This window comes from Geotrypetes seraphini, chromosome 10, assembly GCF_902459505.1.
Source record: "Geotrypetes seraphini chromosome 10, aGeoSer1.1, whole genome shotgun sequence".
Lineage (NCBI taxonomy): Eukaryota > Metazoa > Chordata > Amphibia > Gymnophiona > Dermophiidae > Geotrypetes > Geotrypetes seraphini.
The window spans coordinates 68,991,115-69,018,916 of NC_047093.1; the positions used below are offsets into that span (position 1 = coordinate 68,991,115).

The 27,802-nt window shown below is 46.5% G+C and overlaps 1 protein-coding gene across 6 annotated transcripts in view; it reads right to left on the reverse strand.

The window, feature by feature from the left end:
• Window positions 1–243: 243 nt before the first annotated feature.
• The window catches only part of ZBTB34 (zinc finger and BTB domain containing 34), a 34,060-nt gene continuing 6,501 nt past the window's right edge, over window positions 244–27,802 (reverse strand). For 2 of the 6 annotated variants that reach the window (XM_033959787.1, XM_033959788.1), the window contains exons 2-4: window positions 25,951–26,033; window positions 6,122–6,239; window positions 244–4,719 (exon numbers count right to left, since the gene is read on the reverse strand). In XM_033959787.1, the coding sequence (XP_033815678.1) occupies window positions 3,182–4,719; window positions 6,122–6,125 (1,542 nt within the window). In that variant the 5' untranslated portion in view covers window positions 6,126–6,239; window positions 25,951–26,033 and the 3' untranslated portion in view covers window positions 244–3,181. Of the gene's footprint in view, window positions 4,720–6,121; window positions 6,243–25,950; window positions 26,034–27,802 lie in introns of all 6 variants that reach the window. The other 4 variants (XM_033959784.1, XM_033959786.1, XM_033959789.1 and 1 more) reach the window with 2 other exon arrangements.

Below are 27,802 nucleotides of genomic sequence, written 5' to 3' on the forward strand. Positions count from 1 at the left end.
GGCTGGGGAGGGCTTCAATGGCTGGGAGGGTGTAGATGACTGGAGTAAGCTTTGACGGAGACTTCAGTAGTTGGAACCTAAGAACAGTACCGGACAGAGCTTTAGATTCTTCCCAGAAATAGCTAAGAAGAAGAAAAAAAAACAACAACAAATTTTTAGATTAAATCAGGTTTCACAGACTAGATGGACTATTCATCTACTATGTTATCATGTTTCTTTACTTAGAACTGTTGGCGCTCCTGTTGTGGTGGTGGTGGTTGTGGGGGGGAGGGGGGGTAACCCTCCCATTATAGAGGAAACAGCCTTTCTTTTTTAGGGAAAAATTACAGTTTCCTCTATAATGGGGGGGGGGGGCCCCCGAGGGTTTCCTCGGACCACTGTAAAATAGTGCTTTGAATCCAGCGCACAATTGTCTGCCCGCGATTGTCTCGTGTGGTTTTGACTCGTCACCGAACAAACAGTCCACTAGACACTGTATGCTGTTGTAACTTTGCATTCCATATACTTTTCTCCCTCTGGGTTTACTCATTTCCTTATGTTCCTTCCTTTTTTTTTTTCTCTCTAAAGTGAGGAGGGAGTTAGGAGTGTAGCACAATGCCAAATGGGGCTACAGGGGATGGGTAGGGAACTGGCACCACCAGATGTATCCTGAACTAGATACCCAGGAAGCCTAATCTCCTTGCTCAACTGAGTTAGCATACTCAAATTAGGAGCTTAGCTGCGCTTGACCAAACCACCGCTTACAGGCCAGGCTGAGCAGCAGAAGAAACCAGGAGCAGGATAAAAAAACTATCCAACCACCTGTGGAGATAGATAATACTTAATTACCAGCAGCATACCTTAGATATGACAGAGCTCAGCTTGGTGCTATCTCCGCCTGCTGGTAGATAAACACAACCTACTTGTCTGGATTCATCTGTTGCTGATGACAAGGAAAAACATTTGGCAAAAGGTAAGGTAAAGTTTGCAAAAAATGGAAAAAAAAACCCCCACAACCAAAAGCACTCTAACTGCTTTGTCCGATTGTATATTTCTCAATGCAGAACAACACTGATTGATCATGCAAAGTAACCAGGATGGCTACAAGTTGTACAGCTGTACAGTTCAAAAGTGCAATCTCTCTGTTTATGGGAAACCCTCTACCAGGGTCAGCCTGAGGCAGACGCTAAGGAATGAATCCAAGCGGTGCCAGGCAGCCTGAAGCTCTAACTCAGTGACATCACTCAGTTTCACAAGGGTCTCCTCAGGGTCCTGGCCAATTGCCTCTGCGCCCCTCAATGTAATTCCAGGAATCATACGATTGCTTGGAACCACATGACTTAAGATACTTTGGGAAACCCTTGCTAGAGATACATGAACAAGTTCATAGAGCACTAGAACAGAACCAACCATGTACAAAACTATTTAACTTAATCGCTATGTTTCAATATTACAAGTGTATGTTTTAACAAGCATAAAGAACTGGTATGGCTATTTTTGGGCTTGTAAATATACCAGGAAAAACAGGTAAATAGATCAGCAACAGATCAATCGTCTTATCCTGGGGAAATAACCAAACATAAGCAACCAAACAGCTCCCCAACCACAATATTATTTGCTTATTTCATTTTGAAGTAAATAAAGACTATTGAAAACATATTTCTCTTCTGAATAATGTGAAAATTAGTAATATACACTGGGAAAATTTAATATACTAAAATAAAAAGTCCTATAAGAGCTTTTAAAATCTTTCAGAATGCATCATCTTGAAATACACATTGATTTTTACATTCATTTCAAACCGGGAGAAGAAATTTTTATATATATAATATGTACAATATTACACATATAAAATTAAGCAAAAGGAAAATTATAAGAAATGAAAAACATTTAAGATAGCCGTAAAACTATGCTGAGTTAGAAGGAAATAAAGGCTCCTACAGAACTGGATTAAGGCGGTCAGAAGGCGATGTGATACAGTGTGCGCAGTCATTAAATGGGTGCCACCTATTCTGTGAATAAAATGGGGGACTTCGTTTCCCACACTCAACACTTTTCTAGGCACTACATAGCTAAAAGAAATTAAAGAAAATAGATAAACATTTGTCAAAATCTGAGGAAGAAATACAAAAATATGTTATTATAGAACACTTAAGAATGCAAAGGTTCTATCTAGTTACATTAGGAGGATTTACTTACATACTGGAAATCTCATCAAGGGGAGTCTCAACTCAATCCGCAAAACACACAGCACTCTGGTTTTCAGAATGTTCACAATGAATATGTAGGAGACAGATCTGCATAGAACGGAGGCTGCACATGCAAACTTCTCATTCACATTTACTGTGATAACATTATTATGTCCCAAAAACTGTATCGAGAACCACTGCTTAATCCTAACTAATCATGTTGGCTTAGGCTTTTCTGGAACATAAATCCCCTTTACGAGATGGGATAGGTTTGGATTTAGATATACCTCATTCTTTGTGATAAATCACTCCACTCAATGCACTTTAAGAGACTTCCAAACCTGTCCTGGAGAGCCCCAGTCAATCATATTTTCAGATATCTAATGAATATTCACGAGACAGATTTGCATGCAGATCTTTCATATGCATACCTAATTGTCTGGGAGTCCCCCAACCCCCATTAGAGGTTTGGGAACCACTGCTCTAGATCAATACCATTTGGTCGATACTAACTCTTGAACAGAGTCTGGCCAGCAAGTTTTTCCACTGTCACCTGTGCATAGAACACTAAACACCAGATTCTGGCAGCCTCTGTTAAGATTTGTATGTCTGTCTTCTGGCTCTTTAACCTGATATTTTAAAATACTCTCTATATGACACAATTACATATCTTGTGTTAAATGATAAAAATCACCACCACTGAATTCTAAATATGTTCAACCTATTAGTAATCCATTCCATATTTTCCCCATTATTTGTCCTTCATTTTATGAGCTGCTTCAGGAGCACAGTACCCTTTCTCTTAGAAAGAAAAAGAACAAGTCATTACATAGTGTTCCACTCAAAAATCTGAATTAGCTAACAAGAGATTATTAATACTCATTCTTAACATGACAAAAAGGCTGTTTTTCTCTTCTCCCTCCTCAGATTAATTAGAGATAAAAGTAAACATAAGCAAATCTTAAAATATGCATTAATGTGCTTTGTTCAGTTTAACTTGGCTATTTAACACTTTAATTGGGGATGTCAGAAACCAAGTGGGCATCCCTAGCAGAATCCATATTAATTTCAACTGTGGAATCCATATTTGTTTCAACAACTACTGTATTATTTTCTGATTTTTGATCCACATACAAATCTGTTCTCTCGGGTGATTCAATGCGATGCCTTATTTCAGCGACACCAGGGTGATTTTTTCTTAAATGCTGATTTAGAGTACCTTGGAAAGGAAAGCATTTGCCGCAAACCTCACAGCGGAAAGGCTTATCATCTGTATGACCACGAATATGATATTCAAGCTGGTCTTTACGTGTGTATTTCTTACCACAAAACTTGCAAACAAAAGGGGTGATTCCCATGTGGAGCCGCATGTGTCGATCAAGGCTTCCTTTCTGGTTGAACGTCTTTCCACAGTATATGCAAATTAATCTTTCAGTGTATGGATTCCAGTAGCCTCTAGTGTTCCTTGCCCGAGGGCTATTTTCATACCCTGCAGTGCCTGTAGCTGTTTCACTATCACCCTGCATCACTCCATGGATATCATTCTGTAAATGGGAAGCTCGTTTTTGGCGTGCACGTCCTCCTCTGAAACTGCTCAACATGGACCTGGAAGGAGTTGAATTGCTCATATTACCATAAGGTTCAGATACATTGGCAGGAGGTGGTGCAGCTTGAGGAAATGAATATGTATGTTGCAGTACAGACCCATAAGACCCTACATTTACAGCCACCACTTGCTCCCCATCAACCATTTCTGTATGGTATCCATCATCACCCAAAGACGAGCTGTCAGAACAACTTGGTCTATCTGACTTTTCCATTTTAACTTTCACTTCAGCAACTTGGTTCTCTCGTATGAACATGTCTCCCTGTTCATGTTCACCTTCCATTTGTATGTCATGTTCAGAAATGCTATCACTGCTTCCACGATCCGAGTGCCCTTCTTCATGCAAACGATTACGTAAAGCTTTATTTGATGCAGTTTCTACCTTGAAGTCACTACTTGCTGTAGACTGTCGTATCTGGGGGCAACAGGGTGGGTGGATTTCTACTGGATTGGCAAAGTAGCTAGTGTCTTTGATACCATTGGGATTTCCTTGATTCTCTTCACTGCCCACTGTGGCAGAATCAAAGCCAACCACATTTATCTTTGAATGGATGCCCTCCAAGATCTGTGTGCATTTATCTATCACGCATTGCATTTGAAGAAAGCTAGCTGCAGTTAAAAAGCTGATAACATCCTTAAGTTGCAAAGACATTCTTCCTGTATAACAAAAGGTGAGCAATTGTTCAAAGACAGTTGGATTTTTAATCACAGATATTGATAAGCCACTCATGGTGCTTAATGCTGAATGATCCCGAAAATATGGAGAACTGGCAGCTAGAACAGCTTTGTGAGCTCGGAATGGTTGTCCCTGAATGTGAACAATAATATCACAGAGCTTTCCTTGAAGGCGCAGCTCATTTAATTGGCTCAGAACCGTGCTGCTGTATTCAGGCACATCAAACTCGATGAAACCACTGCTGTCCATTTCTTCAGATATATAATTCTCTGTTAACAAAAACAAAAAAGAAAAAATGAACAACTTACAAATCTGTAAGTCTTAATTAATGCTAAAAGTGAATGCAATACACAATTTAATAAAAAGTAAATAATAATAGGGGAATCTAATTGACTGCATTGGTATAGCTGTATTGATACATACAAGACCTGCATATATTGCAATTCGATTTATCCTATATAATAAAACCCTAGCCACGCATGCGCACTCTTAACTGTGTGCTTCCATGATCCGTAGGTCTGTGGCTGCAAGAGTACGCATGCGCGAGTCCTCAGCCTTACTTCTTCCCAGCACCTACCTACACTCGCCGGCAGGATTGGCCGCCAGCGCTGGACTCCCTGCTCTCCACAATATTCGGCTCCTCTCACCAGCCGCACCAGCGTCGGAGAAGGCTTCCGACGCTGGCGGGGATCGAGAGGAGCCGTGGCGACACCTCGCAGGAAGGGAAGCGCCGACAAAACACTCCAGCTGCTACGTTCTTCGCAGTCCCGACTCCAAACCTGCCAATTCCATCAGCATGTGCAGCACTCTACACACGCTGCTTCAGGGCCTTCTACTACCCTGATTTGCTCTACCGCGTCTCTGATGATGTCATCAGGGACGTGCCAGAGTAAATCAGGGCAGTAGAAGGCCCCGAAGCAGTGTGTGTAGAGTGCTGCACATGCTGCTGGAATCGGCAGGTTTGTCGGGACCGTGGGAAGGGAAGGGGGGGTAAGGGAAACGCTACTGCTGCACAGGGAAGTGGTGTGGGGGGAGGGAATGCTGCTGCTGTACCTGCTGCACAGGGAAGTGGGGGGGATCGAAATGCTGCTGTACAGGGAAGTAGGGTGGGGGGAAGAAAGATAGACAGCGGGAGGAAGGCAGACAGAAAGAAAAGAAGAAAGACACAGGGGTAGGGAGAGACACAGAAAGACAGACAGACAAAGGGGGCCAGGGAGAGAGACAGACAGAAACAAAGACAGCGGAAGGGAGGGAGAGAAATAAAGAAAGACAGACAGACATATATTCTAGCACCTGTTAATGTAACGGGCTAAAATACTAGTACTATATAACTGAGTTATCTTTACGACTCTGGCGTTAGGTTCTTTAGGAATGGAGGGTGGGTGATGCAGGTTGGGTAGGATACAAGATCACCTCAAATAGACTGTGTCACCATAAGCGTTGAGGTGTCTCAGGTCTATGGCTATAGTTGGTTGAGATAGGTAGGGAGCAGAAGAAATTTGTTGTTCAGTGGCTGATATATCATGTATGAGAGATTCTGTAGAATGTTTATGGTATGTACTACTGGAATATCAATAAAAACATTTTGACTCAAAAAGTAAATAAAAAACTCCACATTTCTGTACACTTTAAACTAAGAGTTTATCATGAATGATTACCATATATATTTACCCATTCTGTTTATTGTCTGGTAGTTTCCTGCTGATATGTGGTATCCTGCTCCAGCAGCCCTCTTGAGCAAATATGATCTTTCAAAAGCAGGTCACTGCAGTTCTTCCAAGATCTGAACCTGCTACCAAGTACAGCCAGTGAGTCTCTTGGGCTGGAAGGCAGTGACCACAGTCTGCTTTGAAACCCTGTGCATATGTACTCTTATTTCTACCAGTAGCTACCACTATGAAATAAAGGTCAAGCATCTACCCTCTTCCCTCCTCCTGGGTTGTGAATACTGCCATTGCAGCATCTCCAGCCACAAGTCTGAGCTTAGCATATCTGTGGGTGTACAAACAATCATTTTCAAAACTGATATTAAAGTTTAACATTAACTACAATAACTTTGGCAAATGATAAATTCCCATAGACGAGAAAGTACAACTGTATTGTAAGGCAGACTCCCCAATTCTAAAATACCATCCGTTCCATATATTGCAGGGGAAAAGTAATCGATAAACTTAATGTGTTAACACCATGCTATAAATGCAATACCTAGAAGACGTAACTTACTGAAACATTAATTCATCTCTACAAACAGATTTGAAAAGGTAAAATTTTATCTTACCTGATAACTTTCTTTCCCTTAGTCACAGTAGACAAATCCAGATACACGCAAGTCTATCCACCAGCAGGTGGAGATAGAAACAAAGAAACACGATTGCAGATAAACATCCAGTATGCCCATCCGCAGTAATCATTATCTCTTTCTCTCTCTAAGAGATCCCACATGCCTATCCCACACCTAAGAACATAAGAATTGCTGCTGCTGGGTCAGACCAGTGGTCCATCGTGCCCAGCAGTCCGCTCACGCAGCGGCCCTCTGGTCAAAGACCAGCGCCCTGAGACTAGCCCTATCTGCGTATGTTCCGGTTCAGCAGGAACTTGTCTAACTTTGTCTTGAATCTCTGGAGGGTGTTTACCCCATGACTGACTCCGGAAGAGCGTTCCTATTTTCTACCACTCTCTGGGTGAAGAAGAACTTCCTTACCTTTGTACAGAATCTATCCCTTTTCAATTTTAGAGAGTGCCCTCTTGTTCTCCCTACCTTGGAGAGGGTGAACAACCTGTCCTTATCTACTAAGTCTATTCCCTTCAGTACCTTAGTAGATAAGGACAGGTTGTTCACCCTCTCCAAGGTAGGGAGAACGAGAGGGCACTCTCTAAAACTGAAAGGGGATAGATTGAATTCAGACTATCTCTGTCTCCATCACTACTTCTGGAAGACTGTTCCACGCATCTACCACCCTTTTTGTAAAAAAAAGTATTTTCTTAGATTACTCCAGAGCCAATCACCTCTTCATCCTATGCCCTCTCATTACAGAGCTTCCTTTCAATTAAAAGAGACTCGCCTCATAGGCATTTACGCCATTAAGGTATTTAAACATTTTAGTAATTTAAATATTTCTATCATATCTCCCCTCTCCTGCCTTTCCTCTAAAGTAGAGTTGCGCGGGGGACAGAAATCCCATCCGTCTCCACCAGAATCCCCACCACTCCCCACCAGAATCCCCTCCGTCCTTACCTGTCCCCACGAGGGATCTCCTCCATCGCCGCCCGTTTCCCCCATAAAAGTTACCTGTCCCCATAAAAAGCAGCAATTATTTCTGATAGTTTTGATTTTTTTTTCAAGTCTTAGTTTATTTAAACCAATAATAAAATACAATATAAACAAATAACAGTGAACAGAAATAAGAGATGCATACATCACCGGAAAGAATTAGAATAAACATTAGGTCATGTAACTGTAGGGTCAACCATTTCTTGTTAAAAGAAATGAGAGTTGGATTTTTTGGCAATATAAAGCTCATATCTGTAGAGCAAACAAATCTGGTTCCACCATCTGGCAAAGGTAACTTGTGAGAGGTCCTTCCAAGATCCACAAATAGTTTTTAATGCAGCAATGAGTAAAGAATCAAACAATATAGCATCAAAATCATTTAAAGCAGAAAAGGCTCTTTTCAGGACAATGGTTGCATAAGAAAAATGTGTCAAAACTGAACTGTAAACCCCAAAACAAACTCAGCAAGTATTTCATTTTGAACTAAACACAATTGGTCGCATAACCATGAAAGGAGGCTGGCCTTCCCACTTTGAGCTTAGCTCCTCAAATAGAGCATCTCCCTTGCTTTAGCTGGTGGGACATTTTGTTTTTTTCATCATCTTGGTCCTAGTTTCTGCTAATTCTCTTTCCAGGCCTCAAAACCCCGGTTCCATCCCCACGGGAGTCCCGTAGACCTGGTGGGGATCCCCACGCGAGTCCCATGGGATTCCTGCAATCCCCGTTCCCATGCAGACCTCTACTCTAAAGTATACATATTGAGATCTTTAAGTCTGTCTCCATACGCCTTATGACGAAGACCATACACCATTTTAGTAGCCTTCCTCTTGACCGACTGCATCCTTTTTATATCTTTTTGAAGGTGCTGTCTCCAGAATTGTACAAAATATTCTAAATGAGGTCTCACTAGAGTCTTGTACAGGGGCATTAATGCCTCCTTTTCCCTACTGGCCATACTTCTTCCTATGCACATTAGCATCCTTCTAGCTTTTGCCGTCACCTTTTCCACCTGTTTGGCCACCTTAAGATCATCACATACAATCATACCCAAGTCCCGCTCTTCTGTCATGCACATAAGTTCTTCATCCCCTAAACTGTACCGATCTTTTGGGTTTTTACAGCCTAAATGCATGTTCTTGCATTTCTTAGCATTAAATTTTAGCTGCCAAGTTTCAGACCATTCTTCAAGCTTTGCTAGGTCTTTCTTCATGTTATTCACACCATCCCAAGAGCACTTAGTTTATTTATTAGACTTCTGTGTGGAACACTGTCAAAGGCTTTGCTAATATCTAAATACACTACATCCAGTACACTCCCTCTATCCAATTCTCTGGTCACCCAGTCAAAGAAATTGATCAGATTTGTCTGACAAAACCTACCTCTAGTGAATCCATGTTGACTCTGGTCTGGCAATCCACCGGTTCCAGAAACTTCACCATTCTCTGTTTTAAAAGCATTTTCATTACTAAAGAAGACAGGCCTGTAATTCCCTACTTCCACTTTTGTGTAGAGGGATCACATCTGCCATTCTCCAGTCCTCCGGTACCACTCCTGACTCTGGAGAAGCATTGAAAAGGTCAGTCAGCGGAGCCACCACAATTTCCTTAAGTTCCTTCAGCACCCTTGGATGTACACCATCTGGCCCCATCACTTTGTCTACCTTAAATTTAGCTAGCTTCTCATAAACACAACCCTCTTTATATCGATCATGGTCTACCACTCCAACATCTCTATTCACATTTGTCTTCTGCGGTCCCCCATCTCTACCATTCCACCATCTCTATTCACATTTGTCTTCTGCGGTCCCGCAATTCAGCCTTTTCTTTATCAGCTTCTACATATTCCTCCCCTTCACTTTTGAGTCTCACAATGCCATTTTTGTATTTCTTTCTATCACTGATATATCTAAAAAATGTTTTGCCTCCCCATTTTACCATGTCAGCTATTTTTTCTTCCATTTGTATCTTTGCTTTCTTGACTTCTCGACCAGCCTCTCTTAACTTGTCCAGATATTTTTTACCTGTGATCTTTTGTAGTTTATGAAAGCTAACCTCTTATTCCTTACTTTCTCAGCTACTACTTTTGAGAACCAAAGCGGCCTTCTTTTCCTCTTACTTTTACTTACTTGCCTCACAAAAAGGTTTGTTACCCTTATTATAACGTCTTTCACTTTTGCCCTCTGCATTTCTACTCCTTCCAGACATTCCCCATCCAGTCAACAATTCCTTTATGTAATCCCCTATCCAAACAAAACTAGAACCTTTACTTTTGAATGAACCCTCTCTATATTGTCTTAATATTAAATTGTACCATGCAGTGATCACTGGATGCCAGATGATCACTCAATGTAACATCAGAAACACTTTCCCCATTTGTAAGCACAAAGTCCAGTATGACCTCATCCAGTGTGGATTCCATTACCAAGTGCTGGAACAGTTCTCCTTGTAGAGAATTCAGGATCTCCCTACTTCTAGAAGACCCGCAATAGGGATACTCCATTCAACATCCAGCATGTTAAAATCACCTATTAGTAAAATGTTCCGTTTTTTAGATATATTCTGCATGTCTACTATTAAATCTCTGTCCACTTCTTCCATCTGTGAAAGAGGCCTATATATCATACCAACGTAAATATATTTACCATTCCTTCTTTCCAAATTGATTCACAGTGCCTTTTCCTTGCCCTGCAGATCCTGTAATTGTGTGGCTTTAATATGATCTTTAACATATAAAATTACTCTCCCTCCTTTTCTTCCTACACTGTCTTCCCTGAACAGATACCCTGGTATAACTACATCCCAGTCATGGTTCTCCGAGAACCATGTTTCTGTGATTGCCACTATATCCAACTCATCTTCTTCTATCACTGCTTCTAGATCCAGAATCTGGTTCCCATACTTTGAGCATTAGTATATACTGCTTTCCAGACATTGCCCCCTTTTCCCATCCATGTAGAGGTATTCATTGATTTACTTACCTGAGGGCTTATACTCAACTGGTGGGTTTGAAAACCCTGCCCTATCACTTCTAGTTTAAAGCCTGCTTCAGTAAATTAATCAGTCTTTCGTTGAAGACACTTCTTCCCTCCTTTGATGGATATATACCATCCCTGCTCAGCAACCCTTGGAAAATCATCCCATGGTCCAGGAAGCCAAAACGCTCTCATCGACACCATCCACGTAGCCACACATTCATCTTCAGGATTTGTGCTTCTCTGACCTGTCCCTTACCCTCAACAGAGAAGATGGACGAGAATACCACCTGCACACCTGACTATTTCACCTTCTCTCCCAGAGCCACAAAGTCACTTTTGATACGTTTGCAGGGGTATCTGGCAGTATCATTAGAGCCAATGTTGGATGAGTAGCATCAGATAATAGTTATCAGGCTTGATGAGTCTTGGCAAACTCTCTGCAACATCTTGGATTTTAGCACCAGATAGATAGCATACCTCCTGGGACATCATATCTGTTCTGCAGATGGACGCTTCTGTACCTCTCAGAAGGAAATCGCCAACCACCACTACCTTACGCCTACTAGTGGTCATGGATACAGCAATTTTAGGTATTTCAAGCTTTCGTCCTTCCTCTCCCTGGAATGCTCTCATCTCCTCCACTTCCAGGGAAGCATATCAGTTCTTCAGTTCAAGAGCGGGTGGAGTCAGTACCAATCTTGCACAGTTCCGTAATCTTGAGTCCAGCTGTCTTCCCTCAGCACTGCCTCTTCTTCCCCACTGCTGGAAATCTTTGACGCCTCATGAACCATTTCATAGATGTACCTCTCATTCTCACTGATGCTTCTCAGTCTTGCCACCTCCTCTCTCAGTTCCTTTACCTCCTTGAGGGATTCAAGCTGAAGACAGCTTGGCACATGGAACCACTCCCTCTGCCTGGGTAACATTTTCTGTCTGCACAGAAACAGAAGCTGTAACCTGAGCAGCAGCTTTAGTGACACGATGTTTCCCAGCCATAATGTGGTTGCAGAAGTACTAATACCCGAAAGAAAAAAGAAAGAACAGAAAAATCCTACAAAAGCAATGCCCTGTTCTTGGTTGGCTGAAGAGACAAAAAAGCTCCGCTATAATCCTTTGCCTCAGATGGCATGCTCTTTACTTCTCCAGTTTCACTCTATCCGAGGAGCCATCGAGCTAATTCCCCCTCCTCACCTGTCTCATATGCATGGACGTCAACTGAATTTCCTATAGAAACACGGAACAAAGAGCACAAATACAGAGACAGACAGCCACTCTTCAGCACCAGGGCAGGGCTCTGGATTCATCTATTATGACTAAAGAAAAGAAAATTAAGACATAAATTTTACCTACCCTGTCATCAGCAGCAGATGAATCCAGACATATGGGATGCAGCAAAGCAATCCTTAAGTAGAGTGGGATGCCGTGGCGGCAATTATGGATGCCCCAAAGGAGGAGCCTGACCTCACCGCAACTTAACGAAAGTATGACCCAATGACCAAGTGGCTGCCCAGCATATGTCTTCTAACAAAAAGACAGAAACATCTGTCAAGGAAGTCACCAGTGCCCTAGTAGAATGCGCTCTGAGTCAGTGGAGCAGGCACCATGGCCTTATAGGCCATGACTCCCCTGTTCTCTCCTCTGAAGAGAACCAACAGGTGATTGGAACAGCAAAACTCATTTGAGATCTGCAAGTAATACTGCAAGAGTCAACGAACATCTAGAAGATAAGGGTGACAAGAACCATCCGGACAGTCCTCCTCTTGGAAGGTGGGGGAGAAACAAAGGCTGATTCATGTGAAAGGCCGAAACTACCTTTGACAAAAGTGACAGTACCAGACGGACTGTGACCCCCCACTTCTAAAAAACACAAGAAAGGGTCCCAGAAGGATAAAGCTTGAAGCTCTGAGATGTGCCTCACTGACACGATGGTCACAAAGGGGATCAAAGGGCACCTTTGCAAAGCCCAGATCACCTGGTTCAGTTGTCATTCTGGGCACGGTCTCCTATGTGGAGTCTGCAGGCAGACAGGTGGCATCTTTAAAAAAAAAAAAGAGACCACATCTGGGTGAGCCACCAAGGGCAAATTATGTAGTCACCCCCGAATACATGTGAGGGCTGCAACTTGCACCTGCAAAGAATTCATAGTCCGGAAGCCTTCTTGCAAAAAGTACAGAATGTGCAGCAAGGTTATCGTAAACAGCAAAACCAAACAGCAGGCCTCAAACAAGCACCACACTCAGGCATAAGTAGCCAAAGTGGAGCACTTGTGGGCCTACAATAGAGTAGCAATGACTGCCTAATTTAAAAAAACCTTCTTTATCAACCTCTCCCTCTCAAGAGCCAGACCATAAGACCAAAGCGGGACAGGTTTTCCATGAGGACCAGTCCCTGATGAAAGAGGTCCAGAGTCACTGGGAGCCTCAAGAGATTGTCTACCTGCGTGGCCAATCCGGAGCCACAAAGATTACCCAACCCTGATGATTCCCAATCTTGAAAAGGACTCTGCCAATCAGTGGCAGGGCAGAAACACATATTGCAGAAGATCGAGAGGCCATGGAAGAAACACAGCATCTATACCCTGAGACATCTTTTTTCTGTCTCAAGCTGAAGAAGCGGGGAGCATTTCACTGGGTTACCAACAGGGCCCACTGAAGGAGCCCCTTCCTTTAAAAAAAAAAAAAAAATCAACAGGAATGCTGCTGGATAGAGCTCCCACTCTGACTGGTCCAGTGCCTTCTGGCTGAGGCAGTTCGCCATGACACTGGTTATCCCTGCTATGTGAGCAGATGACAGCAGGGAGATGTTTCATTCTGCTCAATGAAAAAGAAGCCTAGTCTCCTCTGATAGTCGCTCACTGCACATGCCCCCTCGCCTACTGATATAGGCCTCCGCCGTCACATTGTCTGATAGCACCCAGGCCAACTTCCCTTTGAGCATCTCGCAAAATGACAAGAGAGCTAGGCCTGAAGCTCCAGGTGATTGATGGGCCAGCTCGCTTGTCAAGCTCCATGTTCCCTGATCTGAGGCGCCTAGGCAATGTGCTCCCTAGCCAGACAGGCTGGCATCTGTTGTTATTACTTACCAAGACGGAGACACCAAGGGCATCCCATTCCTGAGATTTACCAAATTGAGCCAACAGGCCGTGGTGGCCTTGGCCTCCAGTGCCCATTAAAGATGGATGCAGCAATAATGAGACACTGGGGAGCAATGTGAGAGAAGTGAGAGCTGCAAGGATCACATGAGAGTCTGGGACCATAGAACCACATCCAGTGTCGCTGCCATCGTCCTGAGGACCCAGGCACAATCCCAGACACAAGGGAGAGCAAGTGTTGGACTTGCGACTGAAGCTTGAGTCTCCTCGCTTCCAGGAGGAAAACATGCCCCTAGACTATGCTGAACACTGCTCCTAGATATTCCAGACATTGGGTTGGCTCTAGGTGACTATTGGTGGCATTGACTACCCAGTCGAGAAAATGAAGCATTGCTACCACCAGGCTGGTAGCCCATAATGCTTCCTGTGCCGAGGCTGCCCGGTTCAGCCAATCGCCCAGGTAAGTGTGTATTATGATGCCTTCCCTGCAAAAGAACGCTGCCGCCACCACCATCTTAACTTTGGAGTATGTCCTAGGAGCAGTGGCCAGAATGAACAGCAGGGCAATGAATTGGAGTGTTGGCCCCACACTACAAATCAAAGAAAGCGGTAATGGTGAGGCCAGATGGGAATGTGCAGATAAGCATCTGTGTGATCCAGGGAGGCGAGACACTCCTCTGGTTGTACAACTGCTATCAAAGACCTTAGGGTCTCCATCCTGAAATGCTGGACCGTCAAAAATCGGTTGACTCTCTGGAGGTCGAGCACCAGGCAAAAGGTGCCGCATTTCTTTGGCACAATAAAATAAATGGGATATCCGTCAATTCCAAGCTCTTGACTGCGGCACAGGAGCCACTGCTCCTATGTCCTGGAGAGATCTGAGAGTATCCCATATCGCCCCCTGCTTGGCCGGAGAGCAGCAAGGTGATTCCACGAAGGAATCTGCGACTGGATAAGCAAACTCCAGCTTGAACCCATCCCTGATGATATCCAGGACCCACTAGTTCAATGTCACTTTGACTCACTCCTTGTAAAAGATGGATAGCCATCTCCCTATTTGACGCTCTGAACGACAGTGGGCCAGCTGCCCAACATTAGGCAGAGTGGGTCCTGGATGGGCATGGGAGGACTGGGATCTGGATCATTCAGATGAAAGGAATGCTTCGACTGGAACTTGGACCACTGAAAGGCTTGCGACCTGCCCAGGCAGTACTTCTTCAAGTCCTGAAACAGCGTCCTCCCTGAGGCCTGCCAGACTTGGCTCCATTGTCTGTCTTCTGTCAGCCACTGCAGCCTAACCTCACTGAGGTCCTCGACAATTTTTTCCAATTCCTCACTGAAAAGCAACTTATCTTGAAATGGAAGCTTTACCAACCACTTCTTTGGATATGCATACGTGGCCCAATGCCACAACCATCGGGAGTACCTTGCCGAAACAGCCAAGGCCATCTGCTTAGCTGATGCCCTAATCAAATCATACAGGGAGTCTGCCAGGTAGGCCAGGGCCAACTCTATGAATGGAAAGGGAGGAGGCTGAGCAGAATCTAGCTCCTCCAATGCTTCTGCCACCTGTTGAGTCCAACCCAGGCATATTCTTGCTGTGTAGGAGTTACATACCGCTGCCTGGAAAATCAAAGCCGCCACCTCATTAAAAGACTTAAGGGTGGCTTCCAGCCTTCTGTCATGGACATCTTTCCAGGCAACACCACCCTCCAAAGGGAGAGTCATCTTCTTGGTAACCACTATACCTTAGGCCAGCATAACTTATCCAGCACATCAGAATCCAAGGGAGAAAGCCCCGCCATGGCCCTTGACAACTTAAGGTGTGTGAGAAGAATTTCATTGAGCCGTGACCAATTCTTGTATGGCAGAATGCACTGGGAAGGCTCTAAAAGGCAAGTAAATATTTTTTCCTGGTGCTCGCCATCTTGGGATTGATGGCTGAGGAAGAGGTAGTCTCAAGGGACTCAATACTGAGAGCCTCCAGCGCCTGAAGGATCAAAGAAGGCAGCGTACTGCCATAGATCATCTGCCAAATCCGGCAGCAGCTCTCCCTCTTCCAATTCCTCAAAAGGGGCAGCTCAGAGTGAGGCCACTGAACTGCCTGCTACATGATGGATAGGAAAGGCCAGGGGTGCATCATCCTCCAAGCTTGCAGGTGTCTACGCTTTGGCGCTGAATCCCCAAGGGAGACTGCCTCTGTAGTCCTATGCCCCCTGTCCAATGGAACCTTCTCCTGTTGTCCTGACAGGACAAGGATGCTTGCAAATGCTTCCTAGGGAGGCGAAGCCTGAGATGACTGTGCCTTTTAAAGCAAGAAGGCCTGATGCAAAAACATAATAAATTCGGGGGAGAAAAGGTGAGGAGAAAGAGCAGAAAGGGCAGAAGCAATGTAATAGCAGGGAGGTGATGGGGTATTGATCTGGCTCCCTCAGTTGTATCTCCTAGTCACCCAATAAGCCTAAGCACCCCAGGCTTAACTGAGGTAGAAGAACTACAATGGGAGCTTTTTGGCAATCAATCCAGGAGCTTGGTTGAAGTCATCTATCTGCTTACTGGAGATAGAGTATACAGGCAGTCCCCGGTTTAAAAACGCCTGACTTAACATCAAACTCATACTTACGAATCAGGGTCCTGCCTCTCCCTGTGTCAATGTGCCACTTCTTCCTCCCTTACATGTGCCAAAACACCCATCATCTTTCCATTCTGCATCTCAAATTTGTGCCTCTCATGGGCGTTTGCCTCCTCTGGCTGGCTCCCTCCTCCCATTGCAGTGGGTCAGCTGCGAGCCTTGTGCTGGAATCAGCAGCCGTGGCTTCACGAAGAGAAGTGCCATGGGGAGAGCAGGCCAGAGGAGGTAATCACCCGCAGGAGGCACTTGCCGGGTCAACTGCATGCAGGAACTGTGGCCATGGCTTTGCAAAGAGAACTGCGATGGGAGGAGGGATCTGGCTTGAGGAGGTAAACACCCACGGGAGGCATGAATTTGGGATACAGGACAGAGAGAAAGACGACGAGGGGCACATTGGAACACAGAAGGGAGGAGGAGGAGGCGCACTTGGACAGGAAGGGAGGAAGCATGATCGCGTTGGCACACAGGAATAAGCATAGCCACATTGTCACACAGAAGGAAGGGAGGGAGCACAAACTTCAGACAAAGGATGGAAGGAAGAAAGGAGGGAGGGAGCATGAACTTGGGAGATAGGATGGAACAAAGGAGGGAGTGAGGAAAAGAGAGGCTGAGGTGGGTGAGAGACTAAAAGGGAGAACTGATGGACATGGGTGTCCGAGTGAGAGGGAAAATGAGACAGGCCACATGAGGAAATGAAGAAAGAGGTGAATTGTTGGGCATAGGGAGAAATAAATATATTACATGGTGGTGGGAGATGCGTGAGGTACAGATGCATGCGGAAGAAAGAGATGAGAGGGAGAAATGTTGGAAATGGTGCTGGATAGGGAAATGTGGGACAGATGAAGAACAAAAGTAAGTGTAAACCTCCTATCTTTTCTTTCAATTTAAACTACAGTACTTTGTTTTGAGGATTGTTTCTTTAATGTTTTTATAGACTTGTGTACTTACAGGATCCGAGTTACATACAAATTCAACTTAAGAATGGTTTAAAAAAACGGAATTCATTCTTAACCTGGGGACTACCTGTACTGGAGAAGTAAAGAACATACCATCCAAGGTAAAGGATCACAGCTTTGGTGTTTTCATTCTCCATCTGCTGGTGAATGGAGACCAAATCTGGTGACGGACACAAAAAGATTTGAAGCGGTCCAGAGGAGGGCGACAAAAATGATAGGTTTGTGATAAAAGACGTATGAGGAGAGTCTGGAAGCCCTGAATATGTATACTTTAGAAGAAAGGAGGGACAGGTGGGATATGATTCAGATGTTCAAATGCTTGAAAGGTATTAACGTAGAACAAAATCTTTTCCAGAGAAAGGAAAATGGTAAAACCAGAGGACATAATTTGAGGTTGAGGGGTAGGAGACTCAAGAGCAATGTAAGGAAATTCTACTTTACGGAGAGGGTGGTGGATGCCTGGAATGCGCTCCCGAGAGAGGTTGTGGAGAAGAAAACGGTGAAAGAGTTAAAAAAAGTGTGGGATGAACACAGAGGAACTAGAATCAGAAAATAATAGTAAATATTTAAGAACTAAGGTCAGTACTGGGCAGACTTGCATGGTCTGTGTCTGTATATGGTTGTTTGGTGGAGGATGGGCTGGGGAGGGTTTCACTGGCTGGGAGGGTGTAGATCAGCGGTCTCAAACACGCGGCCCATGGGCCGCATGTGGCTCTCCAGCTTTTATTTGCGGCCCGCAGTCTGGACTGGATCATTCTCTTCCTTTTGGAGCAGCAGCATGTCTGGCTGGCTCGTTCCATTCAAAGCCGCGGGTTGGCGGCTCCTTGCGCTATCCACTCCTGCATCGGAAGCCTCTCTAACATCACAACATCAGAGAGGCTTCAGACGCAGGCGCAGATCTCGCAAGGAGCCGCCACCCGTGGCTTTGAACGGAACGAGCCGGCCAGACACGCTGCTGCTCCAGTGGCGTACCAAGGGGGGAGGAGGGTCCGCACAGCTGGCCACCCTCCACTGTTCTCACTAGAGTGCGGCTCATCTAGAGCAGTGGTGCCCAACCTGCTTCCTTTCCCTTCTCACCGCTGCCATCAGGGAACAGGCCAGCACCGTGCTCTTTGATCTCCCTGCTTCTCTCGCCGCCCGACGTCAATTCTAGCGTCGAGAGGACGTTATGGCTAGCCAATCGCTGCCTGGCTGCCCGAAACGTCCTTTCCGATGTTAGAATTGACGTCGGGCGGTCGGCCCCGTGGAGAAGAGAAGCATGGAGATCTCGGCCTGTTCCTGATGGCGGCGGCAGCAGCAGCCTATTCCCCGGCGGCGGTGGCTTGGGGGAGGGCAGGAAGGAAGAAAGAAAGAAGGGGGGGACAGGGAGCCAGAAACAAAACAAAAAATGGGACACAGAATCAGAGAAAGACAAACATAGAGAAAGAAAGAAAAAGTTGGGGGAGGGAATGAGGTCTGGAGGAGAGGAAGCATACAGGAGGCTGAAAGAAGGGAAGAAATATTGGATGCACAATCAGAAGAATAAAGTGCAACCAGAGACTCATGAAATTACCAAACAAAGGTAAAAAAATGATTTTATTTTCAATTTAGTGATTGAAATGTGCCAGTTTTGAGAAAGAAAAGATATTAAACTTTAAATGTGAGTGCTGCAGAAAAAATAGAGTACTTGGAGAGCCGCAGAAAAAAATAGTTAATGTCTTATTAAAGAAATGACAATTTTGCATAAGGTAAAACTCTTTATAGTTTATATATCTTTCCTTTTAATTGTTAAAGGAAAGTTTTATAAACTATAAAGAGTTTAACCTCATACAAAATTGTCATTTCTTTAATAAGACATTAACTATTTTTTTCTGCGGCCCTCCAAGTACCTAAAAATCAAAAATGTGGCCCCGCAAAGGGTTTGAGTTTGAGACCACTGGTGTAGATGGACTGGAGTGAGCTTTGACAGAGTCTTCAGTAGATGGAACTTAAGAACAGTACTGGGCAGAGGAAGGAAAAAAAAACCTAACAAATTTTTAGATTGAATCAGGTTGGGCAGACTAGATGGACTATTAAGGTCTTTATCTGCCGTCATCTATTATGTTATGTTAATATATGTAACCCATGCATCTGGATTTGTCTGCTGCTGCTGATAGGGAAACAAAACTGAACCACATCTAACCAGAAAAAGGAGAAATTAGGTTCTTACCTGCTAATTTACTTTCTTTTAGCTTCTCCAGACCAGTAGAGGTTAACTTTACGAATGGGTATATATCTAATCATGACCAGCAGGTGGAGACTGAAAACAAAACTTTGGGACAGTATATACTATCCTCCCTTCTCTATTTCCCTCAGTCTGCCGAATAGCCAAGCAGAACCAAGAACTGGAAAACAGGAAGAAAACAATACTCCGAACAGGAGTAACAAATAACATACCCAAATGCTGTTGGAAAATGCAGAGGAGAAATACCCGAAGGAAAATGTCCCCACAGCTCGCCAGCTAAGCCAGCCGAGCCACAGCCGCTGTTCTTTAATTCTCCCCGGCCCTAGAAAAATACTAGAACCCGCAGCAAAAAACAAAAACTGCCCGCGAAAACAGCCCCAACAACAACAACAGACAGGGTGGGGACCTCTACTGGTCTGGAGAAGCTAAAAGAAAGTAAATTAGCAGGTAAGAACCTAATTTCTCCTTCTTTAGCACTCTCCAGACCAGTAGAGGTTAACTTTACGAATGGGACGTACCAAAGCAGTCCCTCTCACGGGCGGGACCCCCGAAGGGCCGATACCAGAACACGCTCACCGAACACCGCGTCCCGACGCGCCTGAACATCTACCCGATAATGTCTAACAAAAGAATACAAGGAGGACCAAACCGCAGCCTTACAAATATCCACCGGAGGCACGAGCGACGACTCAGCCCAAGAAGCCGCCTGACCCCGAGTGGAATGAGCCTTGAGAAACTCCGGAACAGGCTGCTGTTTCAGAAGATAAGCGGAAGCAATCGTCTCCTTGATCCAGCGCGCAATAGTAGCCTTAGAAGCGCCAGCTCCCCGACGAGGACCAGCCAGGAGGACAAAGAGATGATCGGACTTCCGGAATTCCTGGGTCCGCTGCACATCAGAGCGAAGGACCCGACCGACATCCAACTTGCGCAGCTGCCGTTGCTCAGAAGAGCCCTCCCGACCACCCAAGACCGGGAGAACCACCGATTGATTGACATGAAAAGGAGAAACAACCTTCGGCAGAAAGGAAGGAACAGGCCGCAAGACGACCCGCTCCCTAGACAACTCCAAGAAGGGAGCCCTACAAGAGAAAGCCTGCAGCTCAGAAATACGCCTAGCAGAAGTAATGGCCACCAAAAAGACCGCCTTCAAAGTAAGGTCCTTCAAAGAACAGTCGTCCAAGGGCTCGAAAGGCGGGCGCACCAAAACAGAGAGAACCAGATTAAGATCCCAAGAGGGAACCGAGGGCCGTAGGGGAGGCCTAAGCAACTTGGCCGCCCGCAGAAACCGAATCACATCAGGAAGAGCCGATAAACGCTGACCTGACACCAACCCTCGAAAGGTCGACAGGGCCGCAAGATGAACCCGGAGAGAAGACCAAGCCAGGCCTCTATCCAGGCCATCCTGCAAGAACTCTAGAATGTTAGGCAGAGAAGCGCGAAAAGAGGTCACTCCCCGCGCCCGACACCATTCCTCAAAGAGACGCCAAACCCGCACATAAGCCCGAGAGGTAGAAAGCCTCCGGGACCCCAACAGTGTAGCGATCACCTTGTCTGAATATCCCTTCTTGCTAAGGCGACCCCTTTCAAGAGCCACGCCGTAAGACAGAAGAGAGACGGGTCGAACAAGGGAATGGGACCCTGCATCAGAAGGTCGTCCGAGAGAGGCAGAGGAAGAGGAACCGCCACCAGGTGCCTCACCAGATCCGCATACCACGGACGTCGAGGCCAATCCGGAGCCACCAGCACCACCAAACCCGGATGGTGAACAATGCGAAGAAGCACTCTGCCCACCAGCGGCCAAGGAGGGAACACATACAACAGCCCCTCCGTTGGCCACGGCTGGACCAGAGCATCCAGACCCTCGGCCAGCCCTTCCCTGCGACGACTGAAGAAGCGGGGCACTTTGGCGTTGCCACTCGTGGCCATCAGGTCCATCAGGGGCTGCCCCCAATCTTGCACTATCAACCGAAACGCTCCGGCGCCGAGAAACCACTCTCCTGGATCCAGGAAGTGACGACTGAGGAAGTCTGCCTGAACATTTTCTACCCCGGCTATATGAGAAGCCGAGAGGTCCAGAAGATGGGACTCCGCCCAAACCATGAGCCGAGCCGCCTCCTGCGCCACAGGAGTGCTCTTGGTGCCCCCCTGACGATTGACATAAGCCACCGCCGTGGCATTGTCCGACAGGACTCTGACCGACTTGCCCAGCAAAAGGGAGTGGAAAGCTAACAGCGCCAGCCTGACCGCTCTGGTCTCCAACTCGTTGATCGACCAGGAGGCCTCCTCCGCGGACCAGGTGCCCCGAGCTGAGTGGCCCATAAACTGAGCCCCCCCAACCGAGGAGACTCGCATCCGTAAGGAGCACCGTCCACTGCGGGAGATCCAGACCCACCCCCTGAACCAGGTGAGGGGTCCGGAGCCACCAGCGCAGACTGCAGCGCGCCAAGCCTCGCAGGGGAACCGGAACATCCAAATCTTGCCTCCGGGGAGACCACCTCCGGAGCAGAGCATACTGAAGAGGACGCATGTGGGCCCGCGCCCACCTCACCACGTCCAGGGACGCCGCCATTGACCCCAGGACTTGGAGGAAATCTCGCGCCCGAGGACCCCGGGACGCCAAAAGCAGGCGAATCTGAGATTGCAATTTGCTCACCCGGGCCTCTGGAAGGAAGACCTTCCCCAAGGAGATGTCGAACATAACCCCAAGGCACTCCAGGCGCTGAGCCGGGACCAACCGACTCTTGGAAAGGTTGACCACCCAGCCCAGCGACCGGAGAAACTCCACCACCCGAGCCGTAACCCGGGAGCTCTCCTGCAACGACTTTGCCCGAATCAACCAGTCGTCCAGGTAGGGGTGAACCAGGATGCCCACCGACCGCAAGGCTGCCGCGACGACCACCATTACCGTGGTGAACGTCCGAGGAGCCGTGGCCAGACCAAAGGGAAGCGCACCGAACTGAAAGTGCCGCCCCAAGATCGCAAAGCGAAGGAAGTGCTGATGAGAGGCCCGAATTGGAACCTGCAAGTAGGCCTCCGTCAGATCGAGAGACGTAAGAAACTCCCCCGGCTGAACCGCCAGAATGACCGACCGCAGCGTTTCCATGCGGAAAGACGGAATCTTGAGAGCTCTGTTGACCCCTTTCAAATCCAGGATGGGCCGAAAGGTCCCCTCCTTTATGGCCACCACAAAGTAAATGGAGTACCTGCCGGTGCCCCACTCCGTAGGGGACACCGGCACCACTGCCTCGAGATCTAGCAAACGCTGAAGGGTCTGACGAAAAGCCTGCGTCTTCCATGGAGTCTGACATGGAGAAGCGAGGAAAAGGTCCGGCAGAGAGCGGGTAAACTCCAGAGCGTAACCGTCCCGCACCACCTCAAGGACCCACTGATCGGACGCGATCTCGGCCCATTTGGGGAAAAATTTGCGCAGCCGGGCCCCCACCGGAACCAAAGGGGGCGCCGGCAAGAAGTCATTGCGCAGGACGGGAAGCGGGGGAACCGGCGGAGGGATTCCCTGCCCCCCGACGGGCCCCCCGAAAGGGCTGCATGCGCTGGAAGAACCGACCCCGGGAAAAACCCTGAGCCGGGAAAGAAGCAGCCCCACGCCCCGGGCGATACTTGCGAAATTCCCGCAAACGCCCCCGGGCAGCCCCACACCTAGACGCAGGGCGGGCACGGTCCTCAGGCAGACGGGGCACCTTCGAGTCCGTCAGAGTCTGAATCAACTCATCTAATTCCTCTCCAAACAAAAAGACCCCCTAAAGGGAACTTTAGTAAACTTAGCTTTGGACGCAGAATCCGCCGCCCAAGCGCGCAGCCACAAAATACGCCGCGCGGCCATGCCATAGACTTAGCCGAAATCCGCACCAAGTCATAAAGAGCATCTGAGAGGAACGAGGCAGCCATCGCAATCTTCGCTACCTCCTGATCCACTAGAGACCAGTCATCAGACTCCCGATCCAGGACACGCTCAGCCCACCGAAACACGGCGCGAGCGACTAGCTCCCCACAAACAGCCGCCTGGACCCCAAAGGCAGAGACATCAAAAACATACTTAAGAAGAGTCTCTAACGCACGCGCCTCCGAGACCCTAAGAGCAGAACCGTCCATAACAGGCACGGTATGCCGCTTAGGAAGTGCCGAGACCACCGCGTTCCCCATTGGCGAAATTAAGGTAGCCCTACCTCCCTCCGGGACGGGATACCCAAGAGCCAAGGCGCACACCAAACGAAACTGCGCCCATAGGCCACTGCGCCAACACAAAATCCCGCAAATCCTGACGCACAGGAAAAGAGCGGGAACCAGGACAGACCCCCTGAAGCAGAGGGGCCCCCATACGCGGGGTCTCCGGCGGCGCCACTGCAAAAATGCAGCACCAAGGAGACCTGCTACACAGGTCTAAAAGCTCATCCCTCTGAATAAAAAAGCGCACCACGGACGCATCTGCTCTGGAAGACGGGAAACCCGCCGCCCCGCTGCCAACAGGCGTCCCCTCTAGAGGATCCTGGAAGCCCGCCAAAGCAGCCAGGTCCTCAACCAGGCCAACACGCTCCTCCGCCCACCAATTTGCAATCCAAGCCCCCCCGCGGGCGCTTGGATGAGGGAGGAGGAAGAGGGGACGCCAAACGAAAAGAGGGAGGCAAAGCCATAGGGGGCGCGGAGGGAAACCCCCCCCCGAAACCCCCCAGGCGCACGTGGGACCCCCAAAAGTCCGCACAAAGAAAGAAAATAAATTGGGGGCAAAAAAACCCCTGGGGGTCCCCAGGGACTCCCTGCCCCAGCAGGGGTCCATGCTGAAACCTGCCCCTGTGTTCGCCATACAGGGGGAAGGTCACCTGAGGTTGCAGACAAAATGGAGGGGCCAGACAAAGAAAATGGCGAAGTTCCCGCCAAAAATGCTCCCTCCATGGCCTGTAGCGGCTGAGAAGACTGAACAGTCCCAGCCGCTAAGACAGGCAAGTCGGCATCAGCTGTCAAAAAATCAGCTGAGAGGGAATCCTTCGGGGAATCCCTCCGTGGGCGGTTGTGGAAGACCGGGCTTCCCCACTGCTCCAAGCCGACTCGCGAGGCACCATCGGCGGGGAGCTCTGGGCGCCTGCAGCCGCTGCCGACGGAGCTCCACCACCTCACTGACCCAAACCGCCGAGTTCAGGCCGGCCGCGAGTGCCTCGCGGCTGGACTAAAATTGTGGCCTACTCCCCCGGAGAAGGGCACAATTGCTCCAGACGCGACCTAGCTATAAAAAAGTGCTGGTTACATGAAAAAATACAGTAAAATACAGTTTTCTTAAAGGGAAACAACCCTTCAGACCAGCACTACCTCAGGATTTTTTATTTATTTATTTATTTTTTTTTTACAGAACAGACTCCACAGGCTCTCGAAGCAATATGCCTTGCTTGACTTAGGGGGCAAGGCTTACTGCTGAGGCTCCTCTAAAAAAATGTGGGGAGGTGGAGGAAGTGGGGGGAGGGACCCCGCTCGTGACCCGCTGGGTTTGACACCCCCGAGGTCGGACGGACCCCCAAACAGGGCCCGACCAAGCTCCGTCCGGCCAAAAACAGGGACAATAAACCCCTAAACAAATTCCAACAGCCCTACCAAGAGAGATGGGTACAGATCACTCAACACCTGCTGGAGACTGAAAGAAGACTGAGGGAAATAGAGAAGGGAGGATAGTATATACTGTCCCAAAGTTTTGTTTTCAGTCTCCACCTGCTGGTCATGATTAGATATATACCCATTCGTAAAGTTAACCTCTACTGGTCTGGAGAGTGCTAAAGAAGGAACATGTTAAGCTAGCCAAATGTAGTTTGAATAAAACAGGTCAGCTTGGTAACATAAGTCTAATTAGCTATAGTGCAGGGATGGGAGGGAGGCAGAAGCATCCAAAAAAGGCAAGCAAAATTATATCTCTCTACCTCTTGAACTATTTATTTTGACTAAACAATACTGTTAAAAGCAGTTATGCCAACACCTCTACTTTCCCTTAAAAGCTAGATCAGTTCTTCCCAAACTTTTGGTCATGGAGGCACCCCAGGCAATCAGGTTTCCATGTTTACGAGAAAGATCTGCAGCGCTTGCAGCTCTCTCTCATAGATCTTCATTGTGGATATTCTGAAAACCTGATTGGCTGGGATTCCTCCAGGACCAAGTTTAGAAAGCACTTACTTCCTACTTTCTTGGGGACATGAGAACTGAAGCACCAGGGGGCCAATTGTAGGGTGCCATGCAGTAGATACTCACCAAGTCAACAAGCGAGGTACTAAAGTACTGTATTGTTATGTGTTATTTTTGCAAAGGAAATAGTGAAATATGAAATGGAACACAAGAATGTCAGTTAAATTGCAGAATAGATGACACCTATTAATTATACCTCATAGAAATCATTGAACCTTCCTGGCAGCAAGAAACCTCATGACAGCAAAGCGAAGGCACATTCCTTTATTCTGGTTCTTCCTACAGCAGTAGACAAAGTGATAAAAGGATTCTGTTAGAGACAGAGGAATTAAGCTACCCTGTGATTTTATGCTATTAGTATTTCTTAAAACCAAACATTTATCTCCATAGATGGAGGTTTCTCCACATACGGATGCCAAAAGCAGAGTCTGCCTCTTTTGAAGCTAGTACCATTCTTTGCACAAGATCAAAATGACAAAGTATGTTGTGCTAATATAAAAGTTATTTTACCTAGAACTCACAATACCACTTCCCACTTTTTGTGCAAGGCATGTGGATTACACAGTAGCCAGCTAAGCTGATTGTGGCATGGGAATTTCCACCCCTCCCCATATCAGCTGAGCCAGCAGGACTCCCTGCAGCTTTGGAGAGTCCTGCCGGCTCAGCTGATCGGGGATAAATTCCCCTGCCACGATCAGCTTATGGTAGCTATGGTCTAGTTTTAGGATCCTGCAGCAAAGATAGGCGGCTGAAATGTAGGCCTGGGTTTTCTGGGTCTACATTTCAAGTGGCTATCTTGGTATGAATCGCGACTAGGTAGCCACTTCCAGCACTGGCCATGCCTACTTTGGCATTCCACAGTCTAAAGCAGTTACCTAGGCATGATTCTGGCGCCTTTTATTTAAGCATCAGTAGGCGCTTCAACCTTTCCATTTTTTGCCATTTCTAATGGCATTTTTCAATTAACTTAGGTGCCGGCAGGGCACCTACCGATGCCTAAGTTTAGGCAACAGTTTTAGAAAAGAAATTTAGGGGGAAATTCTAACATTTTTTGCCTACTTTGCTAACTCATAATAGGGGAGGTAAACTAATGTTACAATCCAAACTTTGCATATTAAGTTAGTAGTAGGGGTTGTACTAATCCTCAAATTTCAATTGTCTTTGAGGCTTTGTTGGGTTGTAGTGGCTAAACAAAATTGTCATTTTGGGTTACACAGAATACAGTACTCAAGAGTGACCTACATTTGACAGCTTCTAGATCTGAAATCAATAGATCCAGCTGAAAAATTTTACATGGTTTCATTTGAGACTATTGGAAACATCCACACAAAATTTTATCCAATTTGGAGGAGATCAAGTGGGAATGATTTTTAATATTGAACCACTTGACATGGAATGACCCACTGGGCAATTAGTCAGAGGAAAAAAGAAATATCCTTCCTTACAATTTACAGATTGTAATGATAAACACCCTCTAACCCAACATTTCCCCCCCTCCATATTGCATAATTCCCCTCCTATAAGGAATTATACAAAAGTCATTAGAAATATACACTTATCATACCAGGAATCACATGAATATGAATTACTATTAGATGATGTCTCCAACTATGTGATAACAGTCCCAAGTTTTTGAAAGCAAGAAAATATATTCTGCCTTAAAATGGTCAATTTAGATATCAAATATATTTTTTTTTGTATCACTACATCCAAATGAGGAAGATTACGTATTTACATGCTGTAGCAATCAATAAACAGCCAGCTGTAACCATTTGATGTATCAGAGAACCATACTGGGGGCTTATAATAGTGCTAGGGTATGTGAGCAGCAGCCAAACGTGTGCACCTAAATAAATATTCCACCTGTTTCTGTGTGGCTACTAGATCTTAAGAAAATTTGTCAAGGCCTGCTATATTTTCTCCATTACATTCTTATTTTAAAACGGTATTTCCTAACACTATTCTCTAGGCACTCTTAGTCTGCTTTGAAAGATAATCTTATGCATTTTCATTATGGTATTTCATTTGCATATTTTGGTAACCTAGCA